The sequence below is a fragment of the Bos taurus genome, chromosome 7 (genome assembly GCF_002263795.3).
Source record: "Bos taurus isolate L1 Dominette 01449 registration number 42190680 breed Hereford chromosome 7, ARS-UCD2.0, whole genome shotgun sequence".
Taxonomy (NCBI): Eukaryota; Metazoa; Chordata; class Mammalia; order Artiodactyla; family Bovidae; genus Bos; species Bos taurus.
In genome coordinates, this window is record NC_037334.1 from 63021161 (window position 1) to 63045524 (window position 24364).

General features: G+C 46.2%; 1 protein-coding gene across 1 annotated transcript in view; it reads right to left on the bottom strand.

The window, feature by feature from the left end:
• Positions 1-458: 458 nt before the first annotated feature.
• Positions 459-24364, bottom strand: part of GLRA1 (glycine receptor alpha 1) — an 86573-nt gene continuing 62667 nt past the window's right edge. The window contains 6 exon segments of the mRNA NM_174321.2: positions 459-915; positions 7130-7276; positions 14605-14819; positions 16908-17045; positions 18408-18490; positions 21174-21397. Of these exon segments, the coding sequence (NP_776746.1) occupies positions 601-915; positions 7130-7276; positions 14605-14819; positions 16908-17045; positions 18408-18490; positions 21174-21397 (1122 nt within the window). The 3' untranslated portion in view covers positions 459-600.

Sequence of the window (24364 nt, forward strand, 5' to 3'; positions counted from 1 at the left end):
CGAAATGGCTTTTTGTCATGAGTCCACCTGGGCCAGTTTGAAGACAGGGATGGCGCTGGGAGGGGTGTGATGTGGGACACACCAGAGCAAGCTGATTTGTGACTGTTTTCCACTCTGGAAAAAATTGTCCATCACTTCTGTGACTTTTAAAAATTTAAGCAGTTACTAGGCTGATAGGTTAAGAAACAAGTCTTTTGTTCTTGTGGTTTTGCATTCATATTAAGCATGAATATATATCATATATATTACATGGCTTTGCTGCTGCTCTGGGGCAGACTGTATTCTCCTTCCAAACAGGAAAACTGCACAGCCCACGGACTCAAATTTTTGAAAGTGGTTTTTACCACTCCCCACCGCTGCGCCCACCCCGAATCCTCCCCTTCCTCCCTGCCTCTCACTTCCCGTATTAGAAAAACCCCTCCCTCCCCCTGCCACCCCTACCCAATGTTGAATAGATAGTGCCACATTCTGAGCCATGCATCGCTGCATTTGAGAGATGGCGCGCACGCACCTCGCTTCCCCTCCTCCTCCTCCTCCGGCCCTCAGATTCCTGTGCCCCTCCCACTCTGCCCACTCCCAGCAACCCCCAGCCCAGACCCGTCACTGGTTGTGGACGTCCTCCCTGCGGACGATTTTGTAGATGATCCAGTAGAACATGTTGAAGATGAGGAAGGCCATGGGGAAGCCGATGCGGGAGATCTTGTCGATCTTCTTGGCCCGCTGGATGAAGAGTTTTCGCATCTCCTCCGGGGACTTGGATGGTGCCGGAGGAGGGTTGGTCGTGTTGCTGTTGTTGGCGCCCTTGACAGAGATGCCATCCTTGGCCTGAAGGCAGGCTGGGCCCATGCCGTAGGCCGAGAAGTTGAAGCGGCCCTCTCCAGCCTCATCCTCCTGGAACAGATTCAACATGGGGCTCTACTTAAAATAAGACAGGGGCTGGGCACCCTCCCTGCAGGCACTCCCCTGGGGGCCAGGCCGTGCCCATCTGGCTCGCCCTGCCTCCCAGATGGCACCACTCTAGGCCCCTGAAGGCTCTGTGGCTGGCTGGGGAGTTATGCCTTATAGAGGGGCGCCATCAAATGCCGAAACAGATGCAAACCAGGGGATAGGTGTGTGGTGTGGAGTCTGAGACCTGTGCAATGACCTTGGCTCAGTCACTTGTGGCTGTATGACCTTGGGCAGGTCACTTCCTCAGAAGACTCTTCCTCAGAGTCACTTCCTCCTGTGACTCTCAGGGTTTTTAATTTAAATTTTTTTATTTAAGTGGGGATAAGATTCACCCCACTCCTTTAAGATGCTTTTCGATCATCAGAAGTTGTAGCTGAGCAGATACTCTGAATGCCGTTTTGTTAGAAACCCAGAGGACGATTTGGAAAGATCCCCTGCTTTGCCTCTGTTGCCTCCTTGCCCTCTCCCCTACCCCATCCCCCAGGCTTCTGTGTGTGGGTTTGGGGAGGGAGTGAATGGATCAGGAGCAAGCAAGGGCTGCAAGCCCAGGGACCACAGCTGCCTCTTACCTCCATGGTCCCGTATCCCTGGCAGGTGTGACCTCAGACAGGCTCTGGATTTTTATCAAGATTTTCATCTGGAGTTTCTCAAGCCCTTCATCATTTGGCTCCAACTTACCTTTCCAGGCTCCCCGCCTCCCCTGCCTGTGCTCTGCACACCTGCCTGTTGCGTTGCACGTTCTCAGCCATCCCTCGTGCGTTCCCACCTCCTGGCTGCATGCTCACTACCCAAGCGCCTGCTGCCTGACCTGCTTCATTTCCCCCTCTCCTCGTCTGGATCGAGGAGACACTCTTGCCTGCTCGCATCACATGTGGCTTTGTGGTCCTTCCTTGTGAGCTCTGACGTGGTCCTCAGAGTCTCGCTGAGCTGCTGATTCAGTGTGTGACTCTGGGGGGCTTTATCGGCTCACACTGCCGACTTGAGAGTGAGCGCTTTGTGGGCAGCTGCTCTGTCTTCTGCTTGTTCCTGTGCAGGGCAGTCTGGGGGCCCTGGTGTCTGTCCAGCTCTGCCTGTGCCACCCCAGCCTGGGCCTTCATCTGGGCTTGTGATGACCTCCAGCCCCGTTTCCCTTCGGCCTCCCATCTCCCCCAGCCCTGCCACCCCTCTGGGTTGTTATGACATGGATCTTATCCATCATCCTTTGCTTAAAACTTTCTTAATAGGCTGCCACTGACTTGAGGATAATTAAAAGCTTTACATGATGACCTGGATTGCCCGTCTGTGGATGCTCCGTTTGACTTTCTGTGCCCTGTGGTGTTTCCATCTATTGGGAAGTGCCACACTCCTCTTGCACTCTGCTCAGGTGGTTCTCTCTGCTGAGTCTGTCTCTCCCAACCCCGCCCCTGCTTCCAGCCCCTTCTTTTCTGAACTAATTCCTACTCAGATGCCTTCCCTGAGCCTGAGGTTAGGCTCAATGTCCCTGATGTGTGATCCATACATCAGGATTCTCGGCTTTTCCTTTTTTATTTTAAATCTCTTATCGCATTGTTTTCCTTGATTAACATCTGTCTCTCTCATTAGAGTGTAAGCTCTATGAAGGCGAAGGCAAAGCACATCATGCTTACCGCACCTTCAACACTAGACATATGAATATATTTCCTGAGAAGGAGCTCAAAACTCTGCAAATGTTTGTTGACCAAATGGTTACCTTGCATATCCAGTCTGTCCCAGCTTCCTTTTTTTTTTTTTAAATTAATTTAAATTAAAATGGTGTTGTATTCCTAGCACCTGGAGGATTTGACATATGAATGCTCAAGACATCTTTCACAAACCAGTGAATCTGGTCCAACACCCTCATTGCAGGAAGTGAGGGTAAGAAGGTGGGCTCCAGCACCTGGCAGATGGGTGCTCAACCAGTATTTTTCTGTGGGAAGGACAACAGTAGAGGGCTTGTGCCAGCACTGAGGAGAGGACTGGGGGAAGCTGGCCAAGTGACTGGACCCTGTGCCTGGGAGCGGGGCTGGGTCTGACAATCTCATTTATCGCTCACTGTAGCAATACCGGGGGGGGGGGGGGGGGGGGGGGGGCGGCGGGTGAGAGGAGGGTGTGCTTGAAAATGTTTTTTCGCTGGGCTCTAGTTATGCAGGCGGACACTCAAAATTAACTTTCTGTATTGCTTTGGGCAAATTATTTTCTGCCTTCTTCATCAGTTAAACATGAGAGGGGAGGGGATGGATGTGTGGAGGCCTCATCTGGTTAGAAGGTGATCAATTTTACATTGTATCCAGGAGAAAGGAAATTCCCTAGAGATAACTGGACAAAGCCTGCTATTCCTATTTGAGCCAGCAGATGGCAGCCAACGAATGCCCAACTGTATCTGGAGCTGCGCGGGACTGGAACAGGGGAAATCCGATCGAAGCCAGGGAGGTTGGTAGTGTGCCTGCCCAGTCGGGCTCACAGAGGTTTCCTAATAATCTGACTAATGAGGCTGGCTGGGGAATTCGAGGACCAGATGGTTTCTGCCCAGCAAATGAGGTAACATGGGAGGGTGGTGGGAGTCGAGGAGCCTGGCCAAGATCATGGGCTCAGAGAAAATCAGGCATGTGGCTAGTTCCTCTTCACTCACCATCTGGGGCTTAAAACCCCCTCTGCAAACTTTCTGCTAAAGGGAGGTTTCTGCAGCCCAAGCTAATGTACGGCCAGCCTGCAAGCCACATCCACAGGGCCTTATTCCAAAGGAAGCTGTTTTTTATGGTGAGCCTGATTCTGCGCCTTCAGTTTCTGACATCTGTGCCAAGTTCAGAGCCTGTGGGCACAAGGTCACACTAATTCCGATGCACACCAGGGGCCAGGCAGGAGAGACAGTGATGAAGGGAACTGGGGCCGTGGACTGCGTTCCTTACCTAAAGGCATTTGCAGTGAGCCTATACCATGTGGGATGTGAATCCAGAGGGACCAGAGGCTGTGATATTTTGAGTGAAGCTGGAAGAGTAATCACTGGCACTTCATTGAATGCTGGCACTTCATTCCAGATTTTTAAGATACTGCTGGTGAACTTAAAGATATTTGCATGGCAAATCTGACCTTCTAGCTACTAGTTTTTGGCCTCTGCCTTGGGGTAAATCTTCGTTCCTACTTAAGATCTAATAAATGCAGGGCTATTTTTATCTGCTTCAGGATGGAGACGCTGATGAACAGATAAGCAGCTGGTGGTGTGTGGTCAGTGTTTTCTGAGATCAGCCGTGGGTCTTGGAAGGCCTCTGTGTGTTTCCCATCAGTGCCTCCAAGATCCTGGTCACTTTCCCCTCCTCTTTGTCCTCATCTGCACGGGAGGACTGGATGGGACCCTCTCTGAGAGCTCTTCCAGAACCAACATGCTGTGAGAGAATGAGGAAGGGACCCAGCAGAGGACTCTGATCAAATCTGCACAGTGGCCTTATTCACATTTTACCTGGCCAGAGACAAAGCTTTTGTTTTCCTCGAATACGTAAAACTGGTAGGCATTTGGCAAGGGTGGAGGCAACCTTTGCAAACACTATAGGTCCCACAACGTTACGTATCTGCAAGGGGCTCCATTTATATTTTAGTCCATGCACAGAATGCCTGCTGGAGCTATGCAGGGCACAGTCTAGTGACCTGGTACCAGTCAAGTATTTTGAACATAGTCTTCCCATGTAAGCATCTCTGTGATAAATTATTGACATTCTTTTTGCAGAGGGAATGCATAAAGCTGCTAGCCCCTGGTCGGGGAAAAGGGAAAATAGAAGTAAATCTCAGAGACAGTTGTGTTTGGTCAGTTCCTTGCTTAGATTGTGTTAAGAATCGGAGGCTAGGTATCTGATGGACAGTAATGGAAAGACTAAAACCAGGATCTTTCAAGAAGTCCTGTCTGGCCAGCTGCACCCAAGATGTTTGCGTCCCTCTTCCAGTGCAGCTTTTATCCTAACTCTCGTGGACAGCCTCTGTCTCGGAACGTCTGCCTGCTGCCTGCGGTAATCTGCTAGAAGTTAATTGAATCAGATTGCTGATGTTTAAGAAACATACTGAGGGAAATGTGTGCCTTTGGATCATTTTAATTCCTGGTACTTGTGTGGCAGGAATATAACTTAAATGGGATCTGATTTCATCTTTCACCAGTCCCCCATTGTGCCCATTTTACAGATGTGGATGCTGGTCCCTAGAAGAGGCTAGCTGAAAATCACATAGCAAAGAGAACTCAAGAGGCAGAGTCCTTTGTCCCAATTCTTGTGGCTGGGTAGACAGCTGCTTTCAGTAGGTCAGTCTAAGGTAGATAGGGCCTAGGTGTGTGGTGTGGCCAGTGTTTGAGTTCTTGGTTGCCCTCATCTATAGCTGGAAAAGCTCCCAGGCAGCCTCTCCGTCTGCAGGGTCTCCTTTTTTTTATTCCATTAGTGGTTTTTTTTTTTTTTTTTTTTATCCCTTTGTGCATTTGTGCAGCAAATTCCTATTCCATGTTCACTATCTATCAGGCCTTGTGGTAAACACCAGGGCTGTATCAGTAGTACTGAGCTAGAGTAGATGTGGTCTCTGACCTGATGGAACTTACCATTCAGTGGGTGGTGCGCATGAAACAAACTCCTGATTGAATTGTAATTATAACTCGTGTCTAGAAGGAAAGAAACTGAGTATCGTCTTGGCTGACAATAAAGTGTCTTTGTGCGTATCAGACTAGCGGTACTCCCCTGCTCTGGGTGTCTGAATTGGGATCACTTCCTCTGGCTGATACAGTCCACGCCAGGGCAGGACCTAAGAGAAGAGAGCTTCCTTGGCTGGGGGCCCTTGGATACAACCTGCATGATCACACTTAACAGCCTGGCATCAGCACCTCAGTACAGGGCCTGCACCTTGACTAGGGTATCAGGGAAAGGTGCCATAGCTGAGAACTGGGAAAATGAGTAGGTTCATACCAAGCAAAGTGCACTAGAAGAGCAACCAGTCTACTGGAAGAGCAGCCTGGGTGGAGAGAACAAGACACCTGAAGTCCTGTGTGTGTGTTTGAGGAACTATGAAAAAAGCCAGTGTGGATGGTGCTCAGAGAGCAAGGGGGAAAGTGACGTGAAGATGAGACTGGAGAGAAAAGCAAGTCCTCTGATCCCTAGGAGAAAGGTCTCCTGGGGGAGTGGTTACAGACTTAGGTATGTAGCCACTTTGCTCCCACAGAGTTAACAGAGGCTGGTGACTTTTCAGAGGTGGGCTGCCAGGTTTGTTTGTTTTGTTTTTTGCTTCACCACATGGCTGGCAGAATCTTACGCGTATGGGATCTTAGTTCCCTGACTGGGTATTGAACCCCAGCCCCCTGCAATAGAAGTATGGAGTCTTGGCCACTGGACTGCCAAGGAAGTCCCTGCCAAGTATTTCTTTTCCTTTTGTTTTTTAAATGCCTTTCTTCATTAGGACTCAAACTTTTCAAGTATACAGTAATGTACTATTTTCTTTTCATAACCCTAATGACAAGATACGGAGAAGGAAATGGCAACCCACTTCAGTGTTCTTGCCTGGAGAATCCCAGGGACAGAGGAGCCTGGTGGGCTGTTGTCTATGGGGTCGCACAGAGTTGGACACGACTGAAGTGACTTAGAAGCAGCAGCAGCAATGACAAGATAAATTTGGTATTATTTGCATATTTTAAATGCCTACTTTAATATTTAATTTCAAAGCATTTCTTTATTCTGTCTCTCATAAGGAAAGAGAATTCACTCCAGGGGAAGACCATACAGCATGCCTCTTCTTGAAGGTAGGAAACAAAGGCCCGGAAACTGGACATTCTACTCTAAGATCTCATGTTCTGTGATACCAATCGCTTCTGGAATCAGGCCCATTGAAACAGTGCAGCCCGCTCATAGAAAACACCAGCAAACATCATGCAGCCTTCCATGCTTTGGGTTTATAGCTAGTTGCTATCTTGGCCCCATCAGTGTTTGCTCCATCAATTCTGTCTTCAAGTGTAACCTGATAATTAGTGTTATTAGTGTTAGAAGAATGAGTGCCCATAAACCCAATCAGGGCTTTATTTATGGGAGGAGAAACTAGGACTTGTGGAACTTTGATCCGTATTTTATGCATGCTTTATCCACTGAGAAGAATGATACAGGAAAACAAGTATCATAAGACAAGGTTGCCCAGAACGCTTCTGTTTACCACCAGCATTGAGCCAAAGGCCTACCTTGTGATGTCTTCGCTTCCTCCTGAATCGGAGCAGCTCTTTGTGCTGCCGAGACACAAAGTTGACGGCGGCGTACTCAAGCAGGGCTGAGAACACAAAGAGCAGGCACACGGCCATCCAAATGTCGATGGCCTTCACATACGATACCTGGGGCAGAGGTGGGGGGAAGAACACAGATGAGGAGAGAACAGAGTGAAATATTGAGTGTGGAGGAATGTTTTCTGCTCCTTAGAAACCCCCTTCCCCATCATTTTCTGTTGTTTCCTCTCAGCTGGAATATTAGGATGGAGGTTACTGAAGGAAACAGATGAGAAATTAATCAAGAAGACTGTACAGAATATTGAGAGAAAAGAACATGGTGCCTAGAAGAGCCCTCAAGAGAAGGGGGATGGTGTGTCCATCATTCTGTCATTGATGGAATAGAATGTGGTGTTCAGACTGAAGGTGATAGGAGAATTGTTACCTAATGGTAAAAGTAAGTGGAGGATATCAGTGAGAATGGCAGAGCAAGATCTTCAAAAGCTCTCCCCCTGCAAAAAAGCAGTGAGGACTCTATAAAAAATGGTCAGAACCAGCTTTTCTCCAAACTCTGTTAATGAATTAAAGTCTAACAGCAATCCTGTAAACATTTATTTGGGAAAATCAGTTGAATCCTAGTAAGAACAGCAGGCTTCATGGCATTAGAAATAACCCAGCTTTATTGAGATATGATTCATGTATCATACACATTTACAGTATAGAAATCAATGATTTTATATCTTCACAATTATATACAGTCATCATCATAGTCAATTTTAGAACATTTTCATCACCTCCAAAAGGAACCTACTATCTTTTATCTATCATTTCCTTATTCCCCCAATTCTCTTCCTCCAATCATGGACATTTTATGTGAATGGAATCATACAATATGTGGCCTTTCACTTAGCATAATGTTTTCAATATTCATCTATATCATAGCATATGTCAGTATTTTATTTTTTATGGCCAAATAATAGTACTCTGGGTATAACACATATCATTGATCCATTCATCAGTTAAGGACATCTGGATTGCTTCTACCTTTTGGCTCTTATTAGGAATAATGCTGCTGTGAACTTAGGTTTTTCTGTGGATGTATGTTTTTATTTCCTTTGTGATGTTTTAAGTTGCCCTGTTCCCATCGCCTCGTGTGTGGCTCTGTGCTAGTCTTGTAAAGCAACAGCCTGCAGGCACAGTGAACACCAGTATCCTGACAGCCACTGGATGGGGCAGAAGGGAGTAGGAGCTTCTTTAAAGCTGTGTTCTCAGGGAATTGTTATTTGACCTGTCTTATGGTTCTCGGAAAGAGACCACTCACAAGACTGTCTTTATTTGACCTGACTTGGAGCTGTCCCAAAGAGAGCAGCTTTTTCCTTGAGGGCATTTGTTGAAAACAATCATTGGCAAGTGTTGAACATTACATCAGCCTCAGGCAGTTGGTAACAGTTGAGGCAAACAATTGGTTGATCAAAAAGAATAAAAGGAAAACTTGGGGAATGAGTTGTCCATAAAGCTATGAGATATTCCTGGGAACCAATGTGCATTTTTAGGCCTATGTGCATGTCCGGGGTGACTTGACAAGGCTCTTAGCTGTCAACTCTGAATAAGCAGAAAGTAAAGGCTACAGCAAAGTTTTAAACTGCTTGGCTCAGTGATATGCCACATTATATTATGTAAATGTATGCTGTTGCTGCTAAGTCGCTTCAGTCATGTCCGACTCTGTGCGACCGCATAGACAGCAGCCCACCAGGCTCCTCTGTCCATGGGATTTTCCAGGCAAGAGTACTGGAGTGGGTTGCCATTGCTTTCTCCATGTAAATGTATAATTTTTATCAAAAATATTTAAGATATACAAAAAATAATAAAGTATGGTGAATGCAATGTACTGAATGTTTATGTCCTCCCAAAAGTCGTATGTTGAAATCTCATCCCAATATGATGGTATTTGGAGATGACATCACTGGGAAGTAATTAGGTCACGAGAGTGGAGCCTTCATGAATGGGAGTAGTGCCTTTATAGAAAGAGTCCAGAGAGCTAGCTTGCTGTCTTTCTGCCCTGTGAGGATACAACAGTAAGTCAGCAGTTTGTAACTGGAAGACAATCCTCACCAGAACCAGACTACCCTGGCCCCCTGGTCTCAGATTTCCAGCCTCCAGAACTGTGAGGCAAACTTACGCTATTTATAAGCCACCCAGCTTATGGTACTTTGTTATAGAAGCCTGGATTTATTAAGTCAGGCCCATACAAAGGAGAAAACACAGTCAAAAATAGTTGTGCCCAGATATTGGCCTTAATACACAAAGACTTTAAATCAGTTATATTTTTAATATGTTCAAAGAACCAAAAAAACCTTAGCTACCCAGCTACAGAAAAGTGTGGGAACAAAGTCTCACTAAGTAGAGCATGAAAAGCTACGAAAAAGAACTAAATAGAAATTCTAGAGTTAAAAAGTAAAATAATTGAACTGAAACTTTCACTGGAGAGAATTAAGAACATGTCTGAGTGGACAGAAGAAAGAATCAGTGAACTTGAGGTTATCCTGTCCCAGGAACAGAATGAAGAACAATGAACAGAGCCTCAGAAACGTGTGGGGGAATCATCAAGTGGACTAACCTGTGTTTGATGGGTATTTCTGAAGAAGAGACAGAAAAAGGCAGAAAGAATATCTGAACAAATAATGGCCGATATTTCCCCAAATTTGATGAAAAACACTAATGTACTCATCAAAGAAGCTAAATGTACCCCAAGTAAGATAAACGCAAAGAGTTCCACACCTAGACACACCATAATCAAACTGTCTAAAGCCAAAAAAAAAAAAAAGAATCTTAAGAGCAGAAAGAGAAATAATTCATCATGTACATGGTATACTCAGTAAGATTAACAGCTGATTTCTCGTTAGAAACCACGGGGTCTAGAAAGCAGTGGGATGAAACTAAAGATGATCTAAATAAGTGGGAAGATATTCTGTGTTCATGGATTGGAAGACCTAATATTGTTAAGATGTCAATACTCCCCAAGTTCCTGTACAGACTCAATACATTTAAAATTAAAATTTGTTTTTATTGTTGCTGCAGAAATTGACAAGCTGATCTTAAAATTTATATTCGTGTTCATATGGAAATGCTAAGGAGCCAGAATGGGCAAAACAATCTTTAAAAAGAACAAAGGTGGAGGACTCACACTCTTCAACTTCTAAACTTACTATAAAGCTATGATACTCAAGAGTGTGATGCTGACATAAGATAAATTTGTGTGTGTGTGTGTGTGTGTGTGTGTGTGTGTGTATATATCAATGGGATAGAATTGAGAGTCCAGAAGTAAACCCATATTTTGGGATTTACTTAGTCAAAGCCTATGGCCAATTGACTTTTGAGAAGGATATGAATTCAATGGATGGAAAGAATAATCTTTTTAACAAACAGTGCTGGGATAACTGGATATCACCAACAAAAGAATGATATCTCTCCCTCATTTCATATGCAAAAATAAACAAAATAGATTGAAACCCTATATTTAGAGCTAACCTATGTAACTCTCAGATGGTAAAGAATCTGCCTGCAATGTGGGAGACCTGGGTTCGATTCCTGGGTTGGGAAGATTCCCCCGGAGGAGGGCATGGCATCCCACTCCAGTATTCTTGCCTGGAGAATTCCATGGACAGAGGAGCTTCCTAGCAGACTACAGTCCATGGGGTTGCAAAGAGTTGGACATGGACTGAGCGGCTAAGCACAGTGCATGAAATTCTTAGAAAAAATGTACGTGTAAATCTTTATGATCTTGGATTAGGCACTAGTTTCTTAAGAATGATACGAAAATTACAAACAACAATAGAAAATTTAAATTAATTTCCTTAAAGTTACAAACTTTTGTGCATAAGGAACATTTTCAATCAAGTGAAAACCTGTAGAATGGGAGAAATATGTGCAAATCATGTTCTTAAGAGTTTAAAATCGATAATACACAAAGAACTATTACAACAATAAAGAGAAATGCCCCAATTAAAAAAAGGGTAAAAGATTTGAATTGATTCTCCATAGAAGATATAAAAATGGTCAATAAACACATGAAAAGATGCTAAACATTATTAGTTATTAGGAAAATTCAAATCAAAACTATGATGAGATAGCACTTCACATCTATTGAGATATTTATAATCAAAGAGGTAGAATAACAAACATTAATGAGGATGTGGAGAAAGTGGAACCTTGGCAGTATTATAAAGTGGTATAGCCACTTTGGAAAATAATTTGGCATTCCTAGAAAAGTTGAGTATATAATATACCTATAACTTATATATAATATATAGTATATATTAATATAATGACTATAATGTACAATATAATAATATATATTTAAAAGTTGAAAATATATGTCCACACAAAAACTTATACACAGGAAATGCTTGTTCACAGCAGCATTATTTAAAACAGGCAATCATGGAAATAACCCAAATGCCCATCAACTAATAAATAGGTAAACGAATTGTGATCTATACATGCAACAGAATATTATACAGCCATAAAAAGAGATGAAGTAGCGATACATTCTACAACATATGTAAACCTTGAAAATATTATGCTAAATGAAAGAAGCCAGTCATAAAAGTGCACATATTGTGTGATTCCTCTTAAGTGAGACATCTAGGATAGGCAAATTCAGAGAGAACAAGGAGTGGCTGTTGATGAAGATGGGGATTCTCTGTGGGGTGATGAAAATGTTCTGGAATTAGACACTGCCGAGGGTACACAACTTTGTAAATATACTAAATGCCACTGAATTTTATGCTTTGAAAGAGGCAAGACTGTCAGGTTGAGTGTTATTAGCAAATGGAGCCCACTCTCAAGGCCAGTGTTAACAATGGGTGGAACAGAATGTTGAGTCTAGAGTCAATTATAAGTGAAGGGGACTGTGGCGTAGACTATTCATAGAGCGAGGAGCAGCATGTTGAGCTTAACATAAGGAACAGAAAGCAAGATATTCCTCCTGCTGTTGCAAATGAACAGAGCAGAATGTGCTGTCAGCTGGTAACCGTAAACAGAGAGTTTGGTTTCAAGCTTTTATAGTAAATGTAGCAGAATGCAAAGTCTAGCCTTAATGGTACAAGGGGCACATTGTTGAGTTTTCTTGTGAGGATGGATAGAGGAGAGAGTGGTGTCTAGCATAGATGACAATTGAAGTAGAATGTCATGTCTCACATTAAAAGTTAATGGAATAGTCAGTGTCATGAAAGAAAACAGTGGGGAGACTCTTCTAGATTAAAAGAGTAAACCGTATGCAATGTGTATGTTTATTGGATCTTTGATTGGATCCCTCACCATGTCCACTGATGACAGTTTTTGGACCATTGAGAAAACGTAAAGGTTCTTTAAATTTTGGTGAAATTATGGAATTATTTCTAATTCAGTGATATTATTGTATTAATGTTAATTTTTTAGTTGTGATAATATCATGTGATCATTGTCCTTATTTAAAGGTGAATTGTCATGCTGTCTGTAACCTTCAAATGCTTCAGTAAAAATTGCATCTATCTACCTGCTTACCTAGAGAGAAAGATAAAGACAATGTGGAAAATGATAACTAGAGTTGAGGTGAAGGCTACTAGGTATTCGTTGCTTATTCTTCCAACTTTTCTGCACCAGAACAGAACGTGAAGTGCCGTATTCATTGCCCATGGTGCAGAATGTTGCATTTAGCATAAGGCTGAAGGGGGCAGAGTATGGTTGGTGTCTGGCATTAATGGCAGAGCACCATGTTGGGTCTTCCCTGTAGCTCAAATGGTAAAGAATCTGCCTTCAGTGCAGGAGACCAGACCTGGTTCTGGAAGATCCTCTGGAAAAGGGAATGGCAATCCACTCCAGTATTCTTCTCTGGAGAATCCCATGGACAGAGAAGCCTGGAGGCTACAGTCCATGGGGTCACAAAGAGATGGACATGACTGAGCAACTTAACACACACATGTTGGACCTGGTGTTGAGGAATGTGGAAAGTGGTTCCAACGACTGTGGCGAACGCAGTGGAAAACAGCGCCTAGCACTCGATACAGGAGAGTAAAGCCGATTGAGGCATCACGCGCTCATAGTGAATGGAGCCGTGTTGTTACCTCAAGTGTGGGTGAGTGGAGGAGCGCGTGGTGTCTGGCATTAATAGTAAATGAAGCAGAACATTCCGTCTAGTGTTAAATGTGAATTAAACAGAATGTGAGGTCTAGTGTTAACGGTGAAAGGAACAGTGCTGCTTTCATCATCAAATTGACTGGAGGAGGATTAGCGTCTGGCGTTGGTACCAATGCAGTGGGATGCTGCGTCTGGTGTGAGAAGAATGGAACAGAATGCTGGGTCTAGCACGGAGTGCATGGAGCAGAATGTGTATCTGGCATTAGCAGTGTGTGGAGTGAAATGTGCTGAGTGTTAATAGTGAACAGAGCAGAACATGGTTCAAGAGTTAATAGTGAATGTGACAGAAGGTGGTGTTTAACATTAGAAATGTCAGAATCAGACTGAGGTACTGCAGAAAAGAGTATAACAGAGCAGGCACCGGACTGCTGTCTTACGAAGGACCTGCTGGCCAGGGTGGCCCTTGGTTGACATCTAGAACTTGGATTTTGGGCATCTTCCCACTTTCCCTAATTGATAAGCATGCCCGTCCATGTTTTGACCACTGGTATAAACAGTGTGGTTTAAGCCTAACACCTGCTTTCCTCTTTGGAGTCTGGAATTTGGGGATGTGGTGGGCAGAGGGTACTTGTGTAACCAGCACCTAATAAAAACCTTTGATATTGAATCTTAAATCTCAGAACAATTTCTCTCTTTCTCTGGGTGGAAACTTGTCACACATATAGCTGTATTTTTGTTGCTGGGGTGAGAGTGAGCTCTGTGTGGTCCCTCATGGGATGGAGAGAGTGAGGAAGCTTGCACACGGATCCCTCTAGACTCTGCCTGTGTCTTTTTCTCTTATCAACTAGCTGTGTATCCTTAATCTATGGATTAAGGATAATGTGTATCCTAATCACTCTAAGGAATCTTAGCTGTGAGTTCAACAATTTGTTGAGTCTCTGAGTCCTTTGAATCTTTGTATATGGTGTGGTCTTGAAGACCCCAGACACAAAGTGCCATTGATGGTGAAAGGAGTGGAATGTTGTCCTTAGCGCTGCTGTGAAGCGGCTGGAGGAAGTGGAGTTGAGTGTTAATAGCAGATGAAGCAGAATATGTGTCTAGTGTTGGTAGAGAATGGAACAAAATGTGGTTATCTGGCAACTCTACAGAACATGATGTTCTATACAGGAAATGTTCTGGAGGAAGGGTTTCTGTGGATCTGAATGCTGGATCCTGCTGAGTTTAGAGGATCAAGAAATAATGCCTAATTCCTTGTGCAGGCCTGATCTCAGGCGGGAAAGGGAGACGTGTGTCCTCCATGTCTGTCCGGGTGTTCTGTGCTCTTGGGCGGTGGGACTTACCTTGGGCAGGGATGCTCGAGAGCCGGAGCTCTGGGTGGTCATGGTGAGCACAGTGGTGATGCCCAGGCCCACACGGGCGGGGGCAGCATCCATGTTGATCCAGAAGGAGATCCACGAGAGGATGACAATGAGCAGGCTGGGGATGTACATCTGGATCAGGTAGTAGCCCATCTGTCGCTCCAGGTGGAACCGGGCCTCGATGCAGGTGAATTTGCCTGCAGGAAATTAGAGTGGGAAGGCAAAGTGGCCTAGTGGATAGGAACAAGGTGCTGAGGTCAGAACAGTCTTGGCTGGAATCCTGGTCCAGCCTCACACTAGCCGTGTCCTTGGGTGAGCGTTTGAATCTTTCTGTGCCTCAGTTTCCTCATCTGTGGTAAATTGGGGATGATGACGATGATAGTAAATAATAATGACACCAACCTCACATGGCTACTCGTGTTTACTGCGATGGCAAATGAGATGGTAAAATGAGTAAAGAACTTAGCACAGCCCTCACAAACCATTAGTGCTCAGAATGTCATTCACCATCAGCCTCATCATGTGATTATTTGATACCTACAGGGAGAAGGTCAGCCTCTGTGGTCTGCCCTTCACAGTGCAGCCTGTTTCCACTCCACTTCCCTTTTCTTCACCTCACCCATGACCCCTACACTCCAGCCCTTGCCTTGAATATCCTCTGTACTTTCACACTTCTGAGTTTTTGAGCCTGATAATCCCTCTGCCCGGAATGCCCTTCTTCCACCCCACAACCCGCCAAGGAATCCTGCCTCTCCTGTTTAATGGTGACATCTCCCCCAGGCAGGGCGCTTCTTTTTTCCCCATGTCCCTTCAGCTCTGTTCACGTGAGCATTGGATCCTTTAAGGTGTAGTACACTGAGTAGGCAAGTCGACCTCTCTTTCTCTTTCTCTGTCTTCTGCACCAGGCTGTGGACAACGCATCTCCCAGTCTGTGTGTCCCTTGAGCTGGGCCGGGCCGTCCCCTGGTGGGGTCTTGGCTCCAGTCCACTGACACACAGTTGCCAGGGGATTTTTGTACAGTTCCCTGGACTGCACCTTCCATGTGGTCAGGGCCTTGCCAGTCTTTTCTCATTGAATCCACAGAACTAGCCCGGAACTCAGCTCTTACTTAAATGTGGGTAATGAAGGGCCATTGAGATAATGAATGAGAAAAACGCTGTGGTGTATGAGAGCCGGCTGTAATTATTTGATACCTGGGGACTCACTGGCTCTCCGGACCCATGGGCCCTGCATCCTCCAGTGAGGAGGGCTGACCATGGCCTTGAGCATCCCCGGATATTGGTAATTTGGGGGGCCTGGAACCCAGTTCCTTTGGAGACTGAGGGATGACTGGTCTGCTCTCTCTCTGAGTCTCAGCTTCCCAGGGATGAAGAGAGTAGTTTTGAAGTTTCTAGGATATCTATCTCCGAGGTCACTGGAAAGGGACACCTGTCCTAAACAGAGCAGAACCCAGGCTGCCTGCTCTTCTGGGCCTTCCACTTGCATCAGAACGCACAGTGGTTTCCCTCAACTCCTCGCCCTCACCTCCTCCTCTCCTTGGCCCCTGTCACAGCCTGTCATGTGCCTCCACTTCACTGGGCTGCGTTCAGACAGCAGCCTCCCTGCCCCCCACACGCAGCTGGCATACTGACTGGCCTGCCTTTTGTCTGCAGTGTTCCATAAGCTCCTTCCCTGCCTGAAACACGGCAGGCGAAGCCAGTCTTGGTCCTGCCCCAGTTCATTCCTGTGTTCATTCTTCTAGCAAAGCCTGGGCTAGGCATGGGAGGTAGAGAGCTGAGATAGAGAGTGGGCTTTTCCCTTCTCCCCTCATAGCTCACACTCTAGGGGACCCTTTCCAACTTCACTGCTTACTAATCCTCAGTGCTGGCTCGAAGCTCCCTCCTGAGATCTAGTGGGAACATCATCTGCTCTTGCCCTCTGAGAAGTGCCAGCCGCTCTGTGACACTGCTAGATGTCCTCCCACTGCCAGCTCTCCCTTCTGCCTTAGGTTCTACCCTGAGCTGAGCACACTGCTACCTGGAAGAAAGACTGTGTCTCCCAGTTCCCCTTGTCATGAGCCATGGTCCAAGCTCAAGTTACTTGCCCCAGGACTTCAGGAGGAAATGGTGGGAATACTTTTGGTTTCAAGAGATGTTCCCTTAACCCCTGGGTAATAAATGCAGATTAGATCCACCATGGGTGCCTCATAAGACCCACTGAAATGGTGATGGCACGAAGGTTTGCAGTGACCTCTGGCCCTGGCTGCAGCAGGATGGGACCCCAGGAGGGTGGCCCCTTGCGCCTACCTGTGTTGTAATGCTTGGTGCAGTATCTCAAGTCCTTCTCCTCTTTCAGGATAAACTGGGGTAGAGTTAGTCCGTCTGCCACCTGCACAGCCCCCTGCTCCTGCCACTCAAAGATGAGGTCGTTCATGGTGTATCCAACTGGGATGGGATCAGAAGGAGGAGAAGTCACCACCTGGAAGCTCTTATTTGAAGCATGTCAGGGGTGTTTAGGCTTAGAGGTGAGGAGGCATCGGACCCTCAGTGGAACTCATGAGACTACATTGCTTTATTTCCCACCCTCCTCCTCCCATGGGAGGTTAAAGCTGGCTTAATTGCTTGTGTTTACTTCACAACCCTGTTACCTCTCTCACTCCTCCCAGCATCCCACCTGAGCATCCCAGCTCTCAGTTCTGTTGTCAAGTTCAGCTGACCTCTGCTGTTTTTGGCCTGTGCACCATCCTTGCAAGCACATCTCTCCCCAACCCCCGGGGAATAACTGTATGGATTGCTGTCATGGTGGGGCTGTCAGTTGGGGCACAAGGTCTGAGATGGTGACTCATTTAGGCCGTCCTGAGCCTGTCACTCTTCCAGTCTGGATGTGCATAGGGTGGGGTGGGCAGCAAGCGAGCAAGGCCATGTGGGCCCCTGATTGCTCCCAGCCTGAATAAAGTGATAGCAGGTTGGGAGCTGGCTCTCCTTGGAGGTGCTACTCCAGGGAATGGTCTGTTAGTTCCTGTTGCCTAAATGCTCTGCCCTGGTTCTTGTACTTTAGCTTCTCCTTCAAATCTGTGAGGAGTTTGAACCCCTGTGCCCTTCCACTTAATTCCAGTCTTCAAATTCGTCAGATTGGTTTCTATGTTTCCAATCAAGTAAGTGAGCTACCCCATTGGTTAAAATCTTGGTTCACCTGTGATCTCCTCCATAAAGCCTTCTCTGTATCCTGTCTCCTTCCCAATCAGAAGGAAGTGCCCTTTCTGCCTTGAGGCCACAGCATTTTGTACATCTAACCACTTGCTGCTCTGCGTTAGAATTATTTGTGTGGACAGACATCTCTCTCCCCTGCTGGAATAGGCAACTCTGGGAGTTTAAGGACTCTGACTTATGTAAGCTATTACTTCTCTATTCCTGGTGAGCATGTTCACAGAGGACATGGAATAGTGCCTCTTTGGAGAATGCTGCTGGCTCTAGAGCTGGACCTGAGTCAGACCGTGTAAGGGAAGTTACATTTCTGATGCACTTTCCAAGAGCAAAGCCCCTCATCTGGTATTTTGGACTGTTACAGTATGGCAACCGACTCCAGTATTCTTGCCTGGAGAATCTCCATGGGCAGAGGGGCCTGGTGGGCTACAGTCCATGGGGTTGCAAAGAGCTGGACACAACTGAGCAACTAAACACAGCACACAGCACAGTAATCTCCTGGGGTCCAGGGGTTAGGAGCAGCTGTGTGGGGATTTCTGCTGGTCCCATGGGTAAAGGAGGATCTGATTTTTTTAAAATGGAGGCCTCATGCAAGGGACTCACAGCTTTCCAGTTGCATAATGCACGTCTGGACATCCATGGGGAAATTCTTCAAGTCCATGGGGCAGGCCAATGTCAGGGTGATCCTGGGAAGAGAAAGGAGTTGAATGATGCTGGATCCACAGACCAGGGAAGTTGTGCCTCCATGCTAGTTACTACCAGTGAATTAGTTATCTAGGAGAGGGCAAGGAGGTCAGGGAACTAAGCGTTTATTGAAGTAATATATGCACGTTTCCATATGAGAGAGAGAAAGGAGGTTGCCTCTAGTTACACAGAGTCTGTGGAACTTCTGGGCTTCTTTGGTGTCTGTCTGGCTTCTAGAAACCTGCCTTTAGCAAGTGCCTGAGGCCTGGAGGCCCGCATCCTTACTCTTCTGCGGAGCTCTTGGGTACGGACAGAGCCTGACTTTTAAACTGAGCGCGACCAGGCCTTAGGCATCCCCAGGTGCATCTGGAGCAGGTGTGTAGGTGGTTCTTGGCTCCTCCCTTCACACGCTCATCAAAGGTGATTTCCAAGAGGCCCCCTGCCTTCTCAGTGTCCAAACACAGCTGATTCCCATCTGTGGGCTCCTGTTGGGCTCAGCTGGGAAGCAGTGGTTTCCCCAGGCTTTTGGGCTAGCTGTTGATTTTGGGTTGTTCAACCCTGGCAGAGGCTGCAGTCTCAAGCAGAGGGAGTCCCCTTAGCACAATCCGAGGTCTGCAGCTCAGCTGAGATGCAAGGCTTCAGCTTGAAGGGCTCTGCCAAGTCCCAGGCCCCTGCTGCAGGGAGTGGAGAAGAAAGACCAGTGGAGGCCAAAGAGACTTCAGTCGACAGGCCAACTCCCGCATTTGACAGGTGAGAAAACCAGGGTGTAGAGGAGGCCAGGGAGGGGCGCATGTCAGTTCACAGCAAGCTGATGGCTCAGCCACGACTCAAAGCTGTTGCTCCTGGCCTCTGGATCTTGAACTCATGTATTTGCTGACGGGCTTTCTAGCACTGCTGTCCTGAAAAGCCAACCTCAATGTCCAAAGACCCCTAACTGGTAGTCATGTGGGGCTTAGCTGCCAGCACCTTGGCCCCACATGGTGAGGCACACAGCCCTGGGTGAACGCCCCCCTCCAGCTTTTACCCACGGCTGTGGATGTGGGCCCTTTAAGTACAAGGCGGAAGCGAGGGAGGGAAAGGAGGGAAAGGAGGGAAAAGAGGGAGTGGGAGGAGGAGGGGGAAGGGAAAGGGCACATTGTTGAATTTCTGCAGATAAAAGCTCTAAAGTGGGGCAACTGTCACACTGGGTTAATTTCCTGAAGTTGAATGACCTTGGAACATCACTTTCTGCTGATTTGTCCTTCTGTCACGCTGCACTGGGGCTTAGCTTCCCGGAGATGTGAAACTAGCCTGGCTGCAGCAAATCCCTAGCCAGCAAGGCCTTGGTGGCCGTCCTGAGCCTGTCACTCTTCCAGTCTGGATGTGCATGGGGTGGGGTGGGCAGCAAGTGAGCAAGGCCATGTGGGCCCCTGATTCCTCCCAGCCTGCCCTCCCGCAGTGCCTCCTTTCTCTCCTGAGGTCCTTGAGTCCCCCTCCTACCCTGTCTGAGTCAAGTCACACTTGGGGATTAGGGCCTGTACGGCTTCTCCTATGGGCCTGGACACTTAAAGCTCATCTCCTGATAGAATTCAAAAGATATTCCCCTGAGGAACTGGTGGAGACAGGGAGCCATTTAGGACCAGTGCCCCTTTAAGCTCTTTGAAATAGAAATATGTTCATCTAATATTTGAGTGCCTGTTGAATGTTCTAGGCTCAGAGTGGGCATTAGATCCACACTAACATAGTAGAATCTAGGTTCTGCTACTAAATAGCTGTGGGAACTCTGGCAAGTTGCTTAAACTTTCAGATCTTCACTTGTCTAATCTGTAAAATAGGCATAACAAAACCTGCTTCATAGAGTTGTTGGGAGGATTAGAAATCATACGTGGTAAGTCCCAGCCTAGTGGGTAAATTCTCAGGGAATGATGCATAGTAAGAATATTACATGGACACTGGTTCTTCCCTCCATGCCTTGCAGGAGACTGGGAATTACGTGGGATGGGGGGTGCAGAGTGTGGCAGAAAATTCTGAAGGTTTGACCCCAGCTAGTGTCTGCAGGATACCTCCCAACCTGGAAAGAGGGTCTCAGGTTCTTAAAGTCAGTGCAAGGAATAGAGGATAGAAAGGTTTTATAATCAGGACAGAGCATCCCTGGTTTATACTTGTGAGCAGCACTGTCCACCCGGCAGGCCATTTATGTTGAAGTTGCTGTGATTTTTCAGACTTTGTGCCTTTGCTCCTGCTATTTTTTTTTAATTATGTAAAAAAATGTAACATGAGATCTACCCTCTTAATGCATGTTTTAGTGTACTGTCCAGTATTACTAGGCACACTGATATACAGCAGCTCTCTGGAACTTATTTATCTTGAGTAACCAAACATTCCTGCGGTGGGCATTGACTTCGAATACTCTTTTCCCATCTTGTTTTACTGAAATGCTGGGGAAGCTTGGGGGCCTAGTTTTAACCCTCCCTCTCTAGGCTGCTTCCTTAGTCTCCCTGGTTATAATGAACCATGGACTTGTAGAAGCTCCCATGGTGTTTGATTCTTTCTTGCTGATTGTAAGCGGCAGAGCAGGCTCTGCCTGTTCTGCAAAGGCATTGGGTTGCCAGGGCCTGTTCACCTTTGCTTGGCCCTCCTCTTGGTGTCTCCTCCCAGAAGGCGTGTTCTGAGGATTCAGCGGGTGATGAGCCTGACAGGACTCACCTAATGCTGTAGAGGACATTCCCGTTCCGGGAGATCCTCAGCAGTTTGTTGTCTGTGGTGATCTCATGGAAGTGGGCCCCCTTCTCATTGGCAAAGAACAGGTCAGGTTTCCAGATGGAGTCCAACATGGATGGGTCCAAGTCCAGCGAGTCATCGGGGTATTCATTGTAGGCCAGCCGGGGGTCATTCCACTGCTGCCGCAGGAAGATGTTGACCCTGTAGTCCTACAGCCAGGAGACAAGGAGGTGGACTCAGTGTTAGGCCCTGGACTGTCACGTGGTGGAGGGCCTGGGTGCTTCCGGTCAGCGTTCCCCAAAGCCCATTCTGGAGGATGTTATCAGAGTGTGGCTGCATCTCATGTGGGGGTGAGCCGTCAAGTCTGTGCTCAGGCAATAATCAGGGGAGTCATAATTATCCCTGAAAATTCTCTGGATGCCCTATTAAGCATATTCAACTCTGAACTGATATTATTTAGATGTTTTTCTTTTGAAAAACGAAAAAAAAAAAAGGAAGTCCATAGTAACCCTAACCTGTTTTCATCCTGTTAACATTTTGTCATGTTTGCATCAGTTTTTATTAGATAAGAGAAATAATCCATCACAGATAAAGTCCCCCTTTGATTATCAACCCCGTCAGGGCAGTAATTCTCTTGACCATTAAGCTTTGAGAGTCACTATTCTAGACAGATTGAAAGAACAGAAAGACTAAAAGCTAATGCCTGAGCAGTCATACTATTTCGCCCAGTTCCCAAGAAGTGAAGGAAGGTTGGGTGGAGGGATTTTATAGTGTTCTGCTGGTCTTAGAATTCATACCACTCTGTTTTAGTACCTGCCTCCTATTACCTCTTGTTTGTTTGGGGAGGATTAATAGATGACACACCTTACTGAGTTTTAAACCCAGTGCCAAGTAAAATGCTCTCTGATGGGATTGTAGTGTAGTTACTCCACTGAAAAAAGATTATGATCAAACCAAGTAGGGAAATGTTTGATTAAACCAAATATATCAGATTTCTTTATTGCAGGACTTCTCAGAGACCTTAATATACTAAGGAGTTGTGTGTATCTCCAAGAAGGGACTAGACTATTCAGTATTCCCCTGGTTCATTTTGGCCATAGAACTCTTATTTTGTGCAGGCTACTTGTCTTCTACAGAATGTAGGTTAGAAACTGCTTTCCTAGCCAAAAACTATCCGCTTCTCCATTTTTATTTTTCTCCAGATGGGGAAACTGAAATCAAAAAATAATTGAGACTTGCCAGTGTATCTCTGAAAAGGCAAAGCAGAGCCCATTTTGGAGCCTGGGTGCCTTGACTACTAGCTGAGGATTTGTTCGTTGGATCCTAGAGGAACTTAAAGAATCCATTTAGTTTGTATTCACATCCTGAGAAGCAATTCATGGCATGGGTAGGTCTCCATGGTGGGAAATTGGGTGATGAAGTTAAGAAATATTTCCATTAAGGAAAGTTTTAAATTTTGTTAGAGAAGCATTGTTAACTTGCGGCCCATGAATATTTCACTGCAAGTAGAAATTGGGGTGTATTTGTGTTGTCCTATGAAGAAGGGTCTAGCTCTCTCTGTTGGATTCCTAAGAGGGTTTATAGTTCCCTAGAATATTATAACCTCAGTTCAAGTCCAACATTAAATGTTCTCCTTCAAGTAATAATCTCTACTCGTAAGCACCTGCTATTGCTTTTTCTCTGGCAGGATAAGGGAGGTTGTGCTCTGCTTTCTTTGGGGGGCTGCCTCTAAATCCTAATCACTCTTGGTCTGTCATCAGCACAAACGAACTGAAACAAACAGCCCTTCTCCCCGCCCTCACCTTCACCCCACCACTTTCCCCCTCAGCTCATGCCTCATTCTGTTCTCCTATAGAAATATCAACAGCTTCATAAAATGTTCCAAGGTATTTTATAGGATTGTTCTATAATTTAATTGAAGCCTCTCCCTCCAGGCCCATAGAAAATGGCATTTGGTCTCATAACTTCATATCTTATAAGTCCCAGGGTGGAGGGAAAACTTCAGACCAGACTGGAAGTTGATGCTTTGTTTTTCCTACTGACGGTAATGGATAGCTGCCAATCTGGTTCCATCTGATCAGGGATTAGAAATGGCCTCTTTTTGTCCTGTGGATTTTACATGAAGTGTGTGTGTGTGTGTGTATGTGTGATAGAGAGAGAGAGAGAGATGAGGCATTGGGCAATTCATGTCAGAGTAAACAGACTATGAATGGTTGGACAGAAAAAGCCTTCCAGTCCCCAAACCCCAGCTGCACTTCTGATGTTCTTGCCAGTGACATGTCAAATGGTTTATGTGTCTGGAAGGAGGAAAATAAAGTGGCATCTAAAATGGCCTGTTAGGCACCAGGCACTCTTCTAGATACCGTCACATACATTTAATCCTTACAAAACCCCTGCAAGCTAGACGTTCGTATTCTCACAGTGACCTTAAGGAAACCGAGGGTTGGAAAGGTTGAGAGGCTTGTCCAAGGCCCAGAGCTAGCAAGCAGCAGAAAGTGTGAAAGTGAAAGTGTCAGTTGCTCAGTCGTGTCCGACTCTTTGCAACCCCATGGACTATAGCACTCCAGGCTCCAATGTCCATGGGATTCTCCAGGCAAGAATACTGGAGTGGATAGCCATGCCCTTCTCCAGGAGATCTTCCCAACCTAGGGATCAAACCCACATTTCCTGCACTGCAGGCAGATTTTTTTTTTTTACTGTCTGAGTCACCAGGGAAGCCCAGTAAGTGGCAGAGCTGGAGTCTGAATCCACATCAGCCCAACCTCCTAGTGAGAACTTGTTGATTATGTCCCCTGGCAGTGGATGGCCAGTTGTTTGTGGGGACTGTTTTCTCTCATCCCTACAGCCTGCTCAGCCTAAGCCGTATCTCTGGTAGGGGCCTTAATGCCCACAGGCTTTCCTGATTGCTTCCTTTTCTGATTTGGTTTTACCAAATTTGGTTTCACCAGAAATGTTTAATTTAGCACTTCCTCCCCATGTCTTATCTCCTTAACTTGATGGGAAACAATTAGAGGCAATGGACCTGACCTTGTAGTTCTCTTGTACTCTCCTGCCTACCTACCCAGTCTGTGTACCTGGCAGGGGAGGAGGAGGAACATAGCCAGGAAAAGCTGGAGTACAAAGAGCTTTCCCCGTTTTATGGCTGGGGAGACTGAGACTCTTTTCTAAGGTCACAC